Source organism: Tyto alba, unplaced genomic scaffold (genome assembly GCF_018691265.1).
Source record: "Tyto alba isolate M040663 unplaced genomic scaffold, T.alba_DEE_v4.0 Super-Scaffold_19, whole genome shotgun sequence".
Lineage (NCBI taxonomy): Eukaryota > Metazoa > Chordata > Aves > Strigiformes > Tytonidae > Tyto > Tyto alba.
The window spans coordinates 3072604-3087935 of NW_024881281.1; the positions used below are offsets into that span (position 1 = coordinate 3072604).

The 15332-nt window shown below is 36.3% G+C and overlaps 1 protein-coding gene across 11 annotated transcripts in view; it reads left to right on the forward strand.

The window, feature by feature from the left end:
• BCAS3 (BCAS3 microtubule associated cell migration factor) overlaps window positions 1–15332 on the forward strand; it is a 372048-nt gene that overhangs the window by 1551 nt on the left and 355165 nt on the right. For all 11 annotated transcript variants that reach the window (XM_033004736.2, XM_033004738.2, XM_033004743.2 and 8 more), the window contains exons 3-5: window positions 2728–2782; window positions 4781–4856; window positions 6760–6866. In XM_033004736.2, coding sequence (XP_032860627.1) covers window positions 2728–2782; window positions 4781–4856; window positions 6760–6866 — 238 coding nt within the window. The remainder of the gene's footprint in view (window positions 1–2727; window positions 2783–4780; window positions 4857–6759; window positions 6867–15332) is intronic.

Below are 15332 nucleotides of genomic sequence, written 5' to 3' on the forward strand. Positions count from 1 at the left end.
TGAATTTTCTTTTGAAGCCAGCTGTGAGGATTTGTGTTGACAGTCTGGTTTTGTTGCATTGAGTATTTTCCAATGAACGTGTTGCCCTCCTGTCTCCCAGGACTGTGCAGGTCAGGCTGTCTCCCTGAATGGGATGCTTTTCGCTTTGACACCAAAACCTTAAAAGTTGTGCATTTTAAAGACTGGTATCTTGCAACGTTTTGTCGTTTGTTTACACAGTTTTGTTTGCTGTACAAACACTGTGCTAGCTGTAGATCAACGATTGTAAATTTCTTCCTTACCATAGGAGGAAGACAAACAGTATGTTCATTTCTTGCTGTTCTTTTTAATAATACCTTGTCATAGGAGTGGATATATTAAAACATATATGCCTGTCATTAAAGTCCTTCAGTGAGTAGAATTGTGGATTCTAATTTTTTTTTGCTTAAGAGAACAAAAACAAGAGTAAAGGAAGAAGCTACCTCTCTCCAGTCAGAGCACACTAAGAAACCATTTTTTTTTTCCTGGGCATCCTTATTTTCCTTATGATCACATGAGAATACTTCCATGACAAGAGAGCTCTAGTAAAACAACCTAGAAGATCTATGGTCTGGTCTTTGTCTGTTAAAGGTTTTTTGTAGAAGTTTTTTTTTTTTTTTTTTCTGAGGGATGTTTATACTGCTTGAATTGTTGCTGCAAAATAGTACTACATTAAAATGTTCACTTACACTGTCAGTTTCAGTGGCCCATAGTATGCCACTAGAGATAGCTGTGTATTTCAACATGAAGATTCACTTTATTTTTACCAGGGAGCACAAGAAACCTACCATTGTAACACAAAAAGTTCTTGGATGTTTGTCTTACAGCCCTGTGATAGAATAAACTTTTTTTAATGTTGCAGAATTTCTCAACAAATGCATTTCTGTTTCTAATGACCTTTTTTTCTTCAAAGTAAGCTTTGAACAAATGATAATAGAAAGCCAATGTAAGAATAAGATGATATGTTCTTTTGTTTTATGAAATGTGGTGGCCTGTTCTTGTGGTATATCTTTTCACCTCAAAAATTGCAGTATTTTTGATGAGAGTTTGTGTATGTTTAGCAGCCTGCAGCAGCTTTCTGCTGCTTATGTTAAACTCCTAGATTCTTAATAACAGAAGATTTTTTTTTTTTTTTTGGCGCGTTTTGTTGTTTTAGTTGTTTTAAGCACTTTAAAGATATCTTTCTGGAAGTTTGTCAACTTCAGGAGAGATTTAGAGTACACATGCTGAATAAAACATTTTACAAACATCAGCTTTGTTTCAGGATGTACTGGGGGGGAAGTGCCCATTTCATGAGCTGAAAAACAAAGTCAGTATGACTCTTGCTCGTAGGCATTCACGTGAGAACTTCAAACGCTGTATTTAATACTCTACCTGCAGACAAGTACTACTGCTAGGTAATAAAGGGCTCTGAAGGTACACAGAGACAGTTTTGGTGACCTACATAAGTCAAAGAAGAATCATCACTATAAACCACAGCTCATTCATAAGGCCTCAGCTTAAAGCAGTAAGACAAACTTTTTGATGCAGTAATCCTTGGATTACTGAACAAAATCTGGTTTTGTCATGAGTTGGAGTAAGCTTTCTAAAATTTAAAACTTTATGGTTTAGATTTATCTTTGTTTTCAGAGATGAGGCAACCAGTTAAACTGATCCAGGTGCTGCAGAATTTGACTTGAAGTATCTTCTGTATTGATGTGTATAGGGCAGAGTACTTAAATACTAAACAGTCCAATATTTATTAATCTTACAGAGCACAGTTTCAGAAAGCATGAAGAAAGCATATGTACCGTTGGACATCAAAAGTCTGGATATCCTAGTTTATGATTTTTCTTTGCTGGTATTACAAATCTTGAGTTGGCATAGGAAAAATTGCTACCAATATAAAAATTAACTTGGGGGCTTAACCCTAACCCTTCAGACTTTATGAAGATGGTTCTTGATGCCAGCATGTTTCCGTATTATTCATTACAGAAAGCACAAACTTTTTGCATAGTTTCGACACCGTCTGTCTAATATAGTCAGCCCACATTGTAAGTTGCTCAGCAGTTACACAAGAGATGCATGCAGGGATAAGCTAATAAAAGCATTGGTTTAAATCTACCAGAACAAATGTATCTTGCACTGTATACTGTTCTAAATCATTGCTGCTAATGAACTTCTGAGAAGGAGTAAGCTTCCCAAGCTATAAAATCTTACCTGACAATACCTCTCCTTACTGTTCTTAGCTGGGGTTTTGTTCCATCTCCTGCCCCAAAGTGCTACCACTTACTTCATCATTCTACATAATGCATGGGAGGTCTTAAAGTTTACTTGCACCCCAAGGAGAGCCACAGCCCTCAGCTTAAGTCTTCGTGTTGCAATAGCCAAATGAAGTAGAAAAATACCAAAGAATCATTTCCAAATGCCTGTTCTACTTGTCAGCCACTCTGATGTGGAGAACATGGTTGGTTTCTTGACTTACATTTTATACTTTTCCCCTAAGCAATTGTTTAATAAACAGGTATCACTTAACTTTTTACAGACTTCTAGGCCACTGTTTATATTATCAGGGTGTTTAGCAATATACTAAGTAACTGCATTGCATACATAGTATTTTCCTTTGCACTGAAGATTGTACATGATTTCTCTTGTGATACGTCTTTTTTAATATATCAGTGACCATTTCAGAACTTCAGTGGTAGTTAAAATTTTTCTTCTGTTTTCAAGGGAACAGTCATACATGGAAAGTGTTGTTACGTTTCTTCAAGATGTTGTGCCACAGGTACGTGTAGACCTCTAAAATGACTTTTTTGGTGTACAAAGCAGTTGAAGTGTGTGGCAAGTGGACCGAAATAATAATTGAAAAACAAAAGCCAACTGTTCTGGTTTTTTGAATGTGAATCTTGGGACCAGGTTTTTGAAAGTGTAGGCTGCATGCCATGTAAAGATTGCGCCTACAGATTTCTTCTAGGTAATAATTAAAATTAAAATCTTAGCTACGTAGAAGTTGAAGAATTACAATATAAATAGCAGGAAGAAGATTGCAGCCTTTTCCTATGATAATTTTGGCAACAGAATACTTGGGGAGGGGAGAGACTGGGCATAATACTTGCTTTGCCTCTTACAAATGTCTGTTTTCTGGGTTGTAGTTGGAAACCAGTGTATGAACCCTGGCTGAATTGCTGTTAGAACAACTTGGTAGACACCCTTTGTCACCTTAGCATTTATCGTTGGCTGAAAAGGAGAAAGTTTATTTTGCTTCCTTTACTTCCTCTTTTTTATCTTGTTTCCTTAACTCGCCTCAGTGTCCCGGTTGCTGTGGGACAGGGGAGCTCTGCCTAACCTGTTGTTCTCCAGAGTGTCAAGTGTTGCAAAGCACGAGTCCTCGCTCTGCTTTTTAATTTTTTTTTTTTTTTTTTTCCCTATTTCTGTAATCTTCCACTCTGAAGAATAAATATGATGCTTATGTCTGCTCTTGGTCATAGTTTTCTCAGGTAGCAGCAGCACGAAACTGGAATGGTTACTTCTGTATTGCTCATGGGCCTCTCAGTAGCAGAGGGAAACTAATTTTGTTTTGTTACTCTGTTGGAAATCTGTAGTTCCTAGTGGAGGAGCATTGCAGCTAATTGTCTGTAGCCTCAGGAAACTATCTTGGTTCATATTTGAAGGATTATCTTGTTTAGTTAGTCTTGAATTACCTCAATAATAATATAAAAAAAATATTCCCCTCACTAATACCAGTTTGTGAAATGCATTTTGGACTCATGGTCAAAATCAAGAATAGTCAAACTTTCATTTAAAAGATTGCTGCATTCCGCACATGCGCCCATTTTTTTCCCCCCTCTGTAGTTAAAGGATACAGTCTGTGTTCTTATTTTACAAATCAGTTTGCTTTGGAAGCATGGAATGTGATTTGTTTTGAAAAGTAATACCCACACTTATTTTTTAAATTTGTATTTTTGGTTCATGTTATTGCTTTACTGGCATGCATAAAGTGATTATACAAGCTCTTTTCATATTTAATCCAAAATACTGCACAGTATTTTGTTGTAATTCATTTGGAAGTGATGGTATTTCTACTGTAGCTTGTGTTCTTACTACCACAGTTTCTCCTGAGAACTGTAAAACTTGCAGTTTGGAAACGCTGCAAGTCTCCTTCACAGTTTCTTTTTGTATCTCATATTTTTTTATATAAATCTGTAGAACACAACTGAAACATGGATCTGTTCTACAGGAATTACAGTTTATTCTCTTTTAAATGGATTTATTCAAGATATCACAGATAACTAAAACATGTCAATAAAATAAACTGTGTAGTAAAGGTCTCTTTCTTTTCTCAATCTTGCTTACAAAGTGTTTCAGTGACTTAAAGAGAATTTTAAAAGTAAAAATGCCTCCCATGAAAACCTCTAACATTGCTTTTAGAAGGAGTGTACAACCACTGAAGTTAAAGATTGTAGAAGCCACTGTATTTTAGCTTGACTAAATTGCTATAAGTCACGTGGCATTTCTAACATGCTTCAGAAGAGTTATTGTTATCTATATCTTGTCATTTCTGCATTGGTAAGTGATGTTACGCTTGTCGAGATATATCTAGTATGGTGTATGTCGATCATGGAACCATTCATTTTAAAAATGAAACCTCACAGGTATGCTGGTAACAGTAAGATACATGTACCTCTGTTTTTCTTTTTTTAACTTACATTCCCTCCTTTGGTCTACAGAGGGAGAAAAAAGGGTACTAAACTTTCTTATTTCAACCCTTTTGCTTTTTGTCCAGGCCTACAGTGGTACCCCACCAGCAGAAGAAAAGGAGAAGATCATTTGGGTCAGATTTGAAAATGCAGATTTAAACGGTATGGCTTAATTTTCTCTCACTTAATTCTGTGATTTTTTTTTTTGGGTCCGTGTACAATAATTTCAGTCAGCTTGATCAGTAAGTGTTGTTGATTCAGAATTAAGTGTTTAATTTCCCTGTTCTAGATAGACTAAATTCTAAGTGAATAACTGCACTTTTGTTCAGTATCTACTGAATAGAACAAATAGGCCTTGTGACGTCATGTAAAGGCAAACTAACTCTTGCTTAGGAAGAGGAGCAAATTAAAAAAAAAAAAAAATCAATTTATTTTCCTTAAGGTAGTTGAAAACAAAGCATAGAACTGACTTTATTTTGTCTACTGTTTGATGTCAAAGCCAGATTATCTAACTGTGGTTTTCAGTGGTGTGGTAGAATTCAGAGTAACCTAGAACAGAAGAGCAGTCGGGTAAAATGAGCAGGAGATTCCATGATGTCTTTCAGGGAAATAATAGATCAAACCCACAAAATGTGCTTAAAATGTAACTTGTTTATCACTACTGTATCTTAATAAATCATCAGCAAAGACTGATGACTTAGTGCAGAAAACAGATCTCCAACCTTTTTAAGAGAAAATGGTGATTGTTCTAAGATTCTGCCAGGATTATCAAGTAGGTCCCCACTTAGGATCTGAGCTGTTACCTCCTTTTGAATAAGGAAGACTAGGGAATAAATGAGAGATGGTCGAATGCTGCAATCAGGTAGTTACTCCCTGAATTAATTTAACATCTTGGAGTTGCTTGTGGTGTGTGGTAGGTGTGCTTGTCATAGCTGAGGGACTAAGGGACCTGCCTTCTGGAGAACGCTGGATTTAAGTCTTCCAGCAAATTCCGTTTCTTGTTTGCTGTCTTATTTTCTTGTCTAGAGCTCTATGGTAAAGGCTTATTCTGGTCTCAGATGAAGCAATAGCAACCATAGCCAGAGCTGTGATGGGGAATTTTCAGCCTTTCCGAGGGGTTAATAGGGAAGATTATATGCTTTCCAGCTGTTGAAATGGCACAGAGGCTGGCAGTTCATAAATTCATGGTTATTAGAACTAGAAAAGACCTATCAACCTGTACATGGCGTTATGTCCAGCTTCAGGCTAGGTCAGGTTTGTTTGCTTGTGGGTTTGTTTTCCTCGTATATTTAGTTTTAAAATATCTTAGTCATTCCCTCTTTAGGTTCTTTTCTACAGTATAGCTAAAACTCTTTAGAATATTCTTCAGAATCATTCATATTCTGTTTAAATTGATTTTATGCAGCCTAATCTGCTTGGGCCTGAATACATACTCTTTCACCAGCCTAAATATTTCTTCTCTTTCTTTGGTGTTTATATGCTGTCAGTGAACTTTTGTTCATTCTGTCATGGTTGAAAATGTAGTTTTGGAGGGCTTTACTCAAGAAAAGCTTAATATTTTTGATTATTATGTCCTGTAGCACTATTCTTCCTGGGGATTTTCTTCTGTTGGTAAGGTTGATGTAAAGATTAATTATATAGTGTCTAGAAATAGTTTTGACCCGTGTGTGCATTTGTAATTTCTGTATTTGTTAAAGTTTATTTTGTTGGTCCTTTGCAAATTTTTCTCTGAAAAGTTTGCCATGTTTTATTAATCATTTGAGAAAGAATTACAGAAGTTCTTGGGGTATTTAGTGACAACCCACATCGTAATCCAAAAAATTTTTCTCCGTAATTTAAAATTTTAATGGTTTCTAACCACTCTGTGAAACTTTACCAAATCTATTATGTTTGCCTGAAGGAATATATTTCAGTATTGTTTCAGTATAAACATTTAAACAACTTTGCTTACTTTTACTTATGACATCAGAAACATACATTGACAAAACACCATCTAGGATACTGACACCAGCCATAGTTGATCCTCACCTGCTAATAATGGCTTTGATACTTAAACCCAATTTAGATACATCAAGAAATATGGAGTTTCATGAAATACATAGCACTGGGAATGAACCACCCTTACTGCTAATGATCGGATACAGTGATGGAATGCAAGTCTGGAGCATACCTGTAAGTACAGTTCTACACTTCCATGTCAGAGGTTTTTTTGTTTGTAATGTTGTGTTATTACTTTAATATTTTATTTTTATTTTTTCCTATTGAAATGGAAAGAGCCAACATTTACAATCAAAGTCATATGGTTTGTATGTAATATGCTTATTTTAAGATTAATACTGAGCATAGGCCAAATGCAGATTTGAGGGCTTTTATCAAATTATTTCTGTTAAGTAAATTTTGAGAGTTGAATTTGGAGTAGTGTTTGGTGTTATGGAATAGTTTCTATCCCATGATGGATAGAAATCTCCTTATCCTACATAAAGGAATAAGGGGGGGGGGAAATATGAAAAGTATTTGTTTGTCCTAGAAACACAAGTATGACAGTATTGATAGTATTTTACAATCACGTTTGTCATGTACATGATTTGCAATTTTAATTTTATTAAAGTCTGAATGTGCATATGGGTTTGATTTCATGCTGTCATACACACTCTCTGCAGTTTGTGTTTCAGAGTGGTTTATGAGCACATGGTCTTAATTTGGGGAATTTCCCCCCAAATTTCTTGTAACTACAGAATAAAGTTTAATACAGTAGGTCATAAAATTTTTAACTTAAAAAAAAAATTTGCTTATAACACCTTGTCCTTCAAAATTATGTAGAGGGGATGGAGTTCTTTCTGTTTGTAAAATACATTGGTGTTTTTAGAAATAAGTATGCTTTTTCATTACTTCGTAGTAAGCTATGTAGGATGTGGTTATATGCCAGTAGCTTAGAGAGTATAATCAAAAGAAATGTTAATTGGTACACAGAATGTTAAGTTAAACTGAATTTCGCTGGAGTGTGAGAGCTGGCTTTTCCCTCTTGATTGCATATTGATAGCTGGAGATGAGGAAGAAAAAACTGCTGAGCTTTTGCATTTGAAGGAGGGTTTAATGGAAATGAAGTAAGACCTAGTGTACTTTACTAAATTTTAGTGTTTAGTAACTTTTTACTAAAACTTAGGAACTGTAGCCAAAATTTTGAAGCATTTTAACCAAAATATAGGAAATTTTATCTGCTTGTATGTCCTGAGAAACTATGACTAATTCAAACTTTCATGGCTTTGTTTTTAATGGAGCAAAACGTATCCTTGGATTGTTTTTATATTTTATCTTTTTAGAGCAGAAATGTGTATGACATAGCAAAGCTTGCTTTGTCTACTCCTTTTTTAAAATTTTTAAATGTACAAATCAGATAATTAAAATAGTTCAGAAAGGCTTTGCTTTGTTCCTCAAAGTGTATTGCAGAAAACAAACATTAGGTGTCACTAAGATACTGAGCTAAGAGAGGAAATACAGCTGCAGGCGCCTCAGAACTTATCACAAGTTGATCAATTAGTTAAGATAGTGTGAGTAGTCACAGAGACTTAAGCCAATTTATAAAAGAGCTTACTTTACCCTGCTGAAATGTTCTTATACAAATGAACGCGTGTTGTCTGAAAAAATGCGTGGAAGTACGTTGTGTTGGGATTTGTCCTGGCCACTCTGTGGTAAGAGCAGCTTTGTGTGTTTTTCCCCGAGTGTGTACCAGGCCCTTGCTTTGTGCTGAGGTGAGTTCTCTGCACCCCTCGGCAGTGACTTTGTGTCCGAATGAGGCTGCCGGAGCGATCTCTATCAGCGCCTTTGAGAAGCGCTCTGTAGCGTGGGATCTTTTATTCCCGCTTTCCTTATACATGCAGGAGAGTTTCAGTTCTTTGGTACGTGAACACATTACCTTGGTGTGACCTGTTCTGCATTAACTGACTGCATGGAAACTCCTACCCCATGGTACACTGCAGTAAACATGAAATAATTTGATGGCGATAACTAACAAATGAGTTAAACTACTTTGTTTATCCTGGCTGATGTGTGTTTATTGGTACTGTCAGCCAGCTAGTACAAGGTAGCTTATACACATTTCCTAGTGGGAAAGAAGGGTTTTCTTTGGGTTTGTGGGTGGGGTTATTTTCTTTCTTTTTTTTTTTTTTTTTTTTTTTTTTTTTTTTTCCCCTTCTTGTGTCTGAATTAACCACAAGTTAGGCCACGGAATACCTGATGTTGCCTTCTTTTTCAGTAGGACAATACAGCCAGGTTGTCTTTTGTTTTCTTGGTATATTTCACTTCATAATTCCTAGATTTTGATTGTCTTTAATATTTTAGGAAAAATAAGAAAAATCAAATTGCAGAACAATTTCTCTTAAGGTCGTTCATTTTTTTGCAGAGGTATTTTTAATAAGTAGGGGAAAGTCCAGTGAAATGGAAAAAATGCCAAATGTGGAAATATTTTAGCATCCATCTTAAGACTGTCAACTGCAGAGATATTACATCACTTTGTCAGCCCTTTATTTTGTATCTTCTTTGAAATTCTGAGACCACATTCAGAGAGGTGCAGCTTCACCCTGTGCAATCTGTATCCGTTAGTACCGTTTCAGTGTTGGAATGGTTCCTTTGTTAGTGACAAGGTCTTAGACAGATTCTCAGATTGGTAGTCTTTAATATCAATTTTTAAATATCTTTTCAGAGCAGGATTTATATATATGACAAATTTGGAGGTAACAACCTATTTTTCTCCCATGTTGTTGTTTTTCCATCTCAATTTTGCTTAGTGAGTCTGAGTGAAATAAAATCTGGCAGTTGTGTGACTGACTTCATATTTAGAGTTTATTTGGCAACGCTTTTTTGTGTCCTTTGGTATTATACAAATCTTTCTTCTTGATCTTGCTGAGTATTTAGCTTGTAATGAAGCAGCATTATTCCAGTTATTAAGAAAAACCTGATCTCTCTAGTTTAAAAACGTTTCAATCTGAAAAAGCAACAATTTGACATTTAGGTGAAAATCTACTCAGTAAGGCTGTTATCTGTAGCATTGTGCTTTTTATTCGTACAATTGAACCTCTATTCAGCACTTAATAAAGTAATGTGTTGCAGGCAGTCCAGTTTGTGTTTGAGTGATTATGAAGTGTTTATGACAGCTTCTAAGCTGACACTCTCCGTAATGGTGTTACATTGACTTCTAAACACCTCTGCAGTCTGCCTCCAGGAGTGCGTGTGTCTCTGCAGTCTGAGTGGTTTCACATTAACATCTCCTTGGAGTAAGATCTTTGACTACAGAAGTGTTACTTGCAAATGGAAGACACCATTAGGGCTGCTTCAAAGGACTGAAATAATGTTTGGACTGCTGGGTGCTGAAGTAACGGCTGGGGTTTTGAAGTGCAGCGTCTAAATCTGTATTGCATAAGAAGCGGAAGGTGTCCATCCAAACGACTTTTCTTTGATCTTTGTTTTGAAATGGGGGGTGGGAAGGTTAAAAGTGTTCTTAAAATATGCCTCGCTAAGTGGGGAGAAATCTGGGAATATACAAAAGTATGACTAGAAGTTCCTATTTGATAATTGTGCAGTGTAGTTTTGTGTTTTATTTGGAATTTGTTTTTCCCTTGCTCCCAGTTTCGTGTTTCAGATACAATTGGAACTGGTTTCTGCTTAATGTGGTTTCCAAGTATCTGTTCTAGATGTTCCTGTTCAGGGAAATGGATGTTGGCTGGTTTTGTGGCAGATATATATTTTTTTTTTTCTCTTTCTATGCTGGAAGTTTCAAAAATAGAAAAATCACCTTAATTTAATGGTTCATATTACAATTAGAACGATCAAGCCTGGGTTGAACAAAGTAGGAACTACCAAGGGGAACTTCTAATAACAAGCACAGATGTATATTTAGTGAAACAATACTTAAAGGCTGTGGTATAATGATGCTGTCACAGACTGAAGGGATGTGTCAGCCCATGTGGTGGGTGACTTCTGTGCAGAGACCTCTGAATGCAGAGGACTCGCTGGACAAGGATGGCACCGCACACTGGCTTTTCTCCACTGCCAGACCTTAAATTTCTTTAAATGCTGCTGTCAATAACGCTATGATTTTTAAGTTGTTAAAACTGCAGTTGTACAGCAGATGGTGTGTGGATGCGGATGTATGGGTGGATGTATATGGTAAGTCAGATATGCCAGTCCTATTTTATTTTCTCAACTGTTCATCAAAAGCCCTGTCTGCTGGGGCTTCGATGTGGTCTTCTTTGTAATTCTTTCTCCGTTGTAATTCTTTGCCCTTTTACAGCTGGGAAAAGGACTAGTCACTTGTCACATAGTAAACTGGAATCCTTCCTCTGTCCAGACCTCCTTCTGATAGAGGGTACCGCTGTTAAGGCTTGTATTAGCCACTTGGAAAAATGTAGTAATGACCTGACCTAGTAACCCTGAAAAATGTCTAAGGCCTTTACAAAACATCTATGCAAATAATTTTCTGAGTCTTTGTTTTTTTTTTTTTTTTTTTTACACTGAAGATTCTAGCAGTATGTAAGAATTTTTCTATTTTTATGCTCATTAAGTGACCGCAGAACTCTTGGAGGGTTTTTTTATTCATATCATGCCCTGTACCAGTTGGAACAAGAGCATGTGCAACAAACTTTGAAAAGGCTGTCGTGAGAGGTATCAGAAGAGCCCAAACAGCATTTCATGTAGCTCTCCTTGGATGGGGTCAAAGCTAAAAGGAAGGCTTCTGAAGGGTGGCAGTAACCATATTCTACCTGCTTCCAATATTGTCTGCATCATTCTTGCCTTTATGTAGAAATGATTAAAACCACTGCAGAACTGTCCCCCAAATTAGAATTTTATAGGGAGCCTGCAGCCTGATCATGCTAAAACTCCTCTGAATGTATGACACATGAATTGAGAACGTTGAGGAACCTGTAACCAAAACCATTTCTAAGCTTTCATTGTTTTTTATGTTCTATTAGCACTGTCATAATTGTAAATACTAGGTGTAATTTCATGCTTAATTCAGTCGCTAGAGTAGATGGCCGTAGCATTCTTTGAGCATCTAAATTCTTACCATCTCTAGATAATTACAGAGTTTTTGTTTTGAATGAAAAAGCAGACTGTTTGAATTTCTAAAGTGATGGAATTTGTTCTTTTACTTACAGTCCTTCCTTACTCAGTAGCGAGATGACTGGTAGTAGTCTTTAACCCAATATGATTATATCAAACAGTATTTTGTGGAGGTGTCTGTCAGATGCTTATTGTCATATTATAATATCAAATCATGATATCTATACCATCTATACTATATTTAAAACAATTTTAAAAAAACCCTCCTGATATTTTCTCTGTGACAGTTTTTTAATATACAAACAGTTTCTTTTTATATAGTTGCACAGTAGTTTAAGCATTCAGTTTCGAACTCAGTTTTGTTTCTATTTGGTGTACTTTTGACTTTTTTATTTTCACCATGTGAAAACCATTTTCTATGGTTGGAAACTATTAGTTGTCCTTAGTGTGAACAAAACTTCCTTTGTTCTGTTTTTTTATGGGTGCAAACTGGTATGCTCCAAACAATAAAGCTCTGTCATCAAAAGTTAACCAGTGCTCCATGCTTCTGGTCTGTCATATTTTAAGCAGTAGCTCGAGACATCTCAGTGGAGGAGAGAGTTCTTCTTCCTCTTTCAGTCTGTTGTTATTGGAAGAGAGCGATGAAGACTTCACTGGGGGCCGGTTTTGAATCGGCACGTTGTTTGCTTGCAGCCTTCCCTGTAGGTCGGGGGCTTGTGGTTTGATACCAGGCGGTGGGAAAAGCTGAAATGTTCTATCAGACCAGCTTGGAGCCGTCATTTTGGATTCGCCTGTTCATAGAATGAGTACCTGAAGCTGCTTTTATAGCTTAATATTCAATTCTTGAAACCTGTTTGGAAATATTCTTGGCTTTTGGAATGGGAAAGAAAAACTTTTAAGAGCTTTGAAAGCTGCCACAGGGACTTGCTACTTAGCTGGATCAAATCCAAAATGGCAGCCACAGCCTAGTTTCTTCACAGGTGCTTTTTGAAGAATTTAGAGCTCTGTTTTCAGTTCATGAAGTCTATTTATATTTTGTCTATGCTTATGAGACTCTGTAGCTCAAGGGACTGGTAATGGGATGTGGAGCCTTTTACTTCAACTTGCCAGCCCACATCTCACCCAAACTGGCAGCGACAAAGTTGTTAGCCATTTAGCGATTGGGCTGGGCTTCTGTTAAATGTAGTTCCTTGTCCCACTTTAGTTCCTAGTGGAATAAGCGTCCCATTCACAGAAAAGATTGGCTGTCTATGTTGGCTGTCTCAGGAGTGAGATAAGACCTGAGCTGGCAGGAAGATCAGACTATATAATCTCTCTACCCTGAAGATGGTGCTTTCAGTCAGAATTGATACTTGTGGCCTCAGCAATGGTAATAAAGTTTTATGTTTTATATAGATAAATGAAGGGCATTAGCATTAACCACAGTCAATTCAGAATTTTATAAGACTGCAAATAGCAGAAGCTTCTACTGGTGGTAGTGTTTAAAAAAAGTTAATTATAAGTCAAAGAAAATCTTGAACTCTAAAGCCCTAATGCATTTTTCAATGCCAAGCAAACCAGAGGAACAACCAAGCTTTTACTAATTCATGGCATACAAAAGATTCAATGCCTTCTATAATTTCCTGTGTCTAGGGAGAACGGTAAAGGACACACAACTTAGTTTTCTTAACAGTTTTTTTTTTTTTTTTTTTGTAATTTTATGGAGCTATGGTAGGTTAAGTATTAGTGTTTTAATTTGATCCATTTTGTAGTGTCATGTCCAGATTTTCTGTAAACTGCTTTGTGCCTTATACTGAATTTGCCATTTTCTTTACAAATGGCATGCCAGTGGTTGGGTGGCATCTTGTACAAAATCTAGAGTATGGGTGTGTCTTAAAACTTGCTCCTTTTTGGCTTCCAGGAATCAGCAACTGCTAAGTAAATGAGCTGTATAGATAGCTGAAGATACCAGAACATTTACTGGTTTTTGTTAGTTCTACGAAGCTTCCCCTTTTCTGGTGGGAGAGGAAAAATCCTGCACAGACTGAAAGGAAAGGACCTGTTACATTACAGTATTGGACATTACAGTGATCTCAGGAACTAATTACCTATAATCTTGTCTTTGTCACTGTCAGATCCTGTGGCTTTGGTTAGTCAGTTTAACCTTTCTTTTTGTCATTTCCCTCCCAGGATGAAATGGTAAAATAGATACCTTTCAAATAATGAATATTAATTATTAAAAATTAAAATAATTATATGCATTAAAGGAGCTGGACTGGGATTTTCATGTTAGGTGCTGAAGTACAAATAAACTTCATTTGTATTTGTACGTTTTAGGTTTTTCTTTGAAAATCTCAACTTTAAGCTCTACTAGTCTTGGCATCACAGACTAAATAAACATGCTCTCTGGAGTTCAGTATGTTTAAGAGCAGAAAGTGAATTAAGAAGGTTTGGCCTTCTTAGTGTATCTTACTTGTGGGACTATAACTTTATTTGAAGTAGATTGGAGTTAGAGCTGATGTGCTGGCATAGTTAAAAAGTAGGAGGAGGTGACTGAATTGGATTGGATTACTTTATGTGAATCACTTCTTCCATACTTCTGCTATGCTAGTTCTTTTCCGTCTTGTTTTCATTCATAGCCGTTGATGTGCATGCACATGTGAAACAGCATTTTCATGATTTGGGGGAAAAAATCTTTAATTGCCAATAATAATAGTTCCAAAGCCTTTTATTTTTCTTCTTCTCCATTTCCTCCTTTCCCTTTTCGTAGAGCTGGTGTGTTCCAATGGGCAGAAACCATGCTGCTATCTTAGTCTTTTTTTCATTTTTTTTTTACTTATTACTCTCTCTCTTTCTTTAATTTTTCTAATTTTCTGCTTAGCTGTGCTCTGCTTTTTTTTCCAGAACTGCTAGCTGTCTGCAAATCTAAAATGCTTGAGAAGGTTCTTTACCTGCATTTGTGTAGCTTGAATGTTGTTCCAGGCGTAATAGGAAGAGCAGTAGTTCTCTAAATTCTGTGTTTACTTACTGTGTACAGAATGATGTGCTACCTCTGTAGTAAATAGTGTTTTCAAAGTAATCGTATGAAAGACTTGTGCTTCAGTGGGATAGGTTTCATTCTGCCCACATTATCTAAAGCAGTGGTCCAAAATAATGAAGCTCAGGGTTAAGATCAGAAGTAAGCTAAGAGTCTGAAGTACTATACTTAAGATTTGTTGTTCAAACAGTAGTAGTATTGTAACTTTTTGAACGTATGAGCTGAAGTGCAAGAAGAAATGGGAACAACCATAAAATGACATTTCAAAAAGGTAACTTGTATTTAGAGATTTCTGAGAACCTTGTTCCAAATTGTCCCTTCTGACATTCTAAGCTCCTTGTTTGGCAAAACTTTATGCCAACGTGTTGGCTGCGTTCTTAGTCTCATTACATCTGTTTTAAGTTGTTGGTTATTTGGAAATGAGCTTCATAACGTTTGCCATTTTCCTGAAGTTTGACGTTCCATATCAGATTCATTACCAGGCAGTTATGAAAATGCACTCTGACTGACCGCTTACAGGAAGGCTGGAAATTCATCTTAACTACTTCTGGTTTAATCTTTTCAAG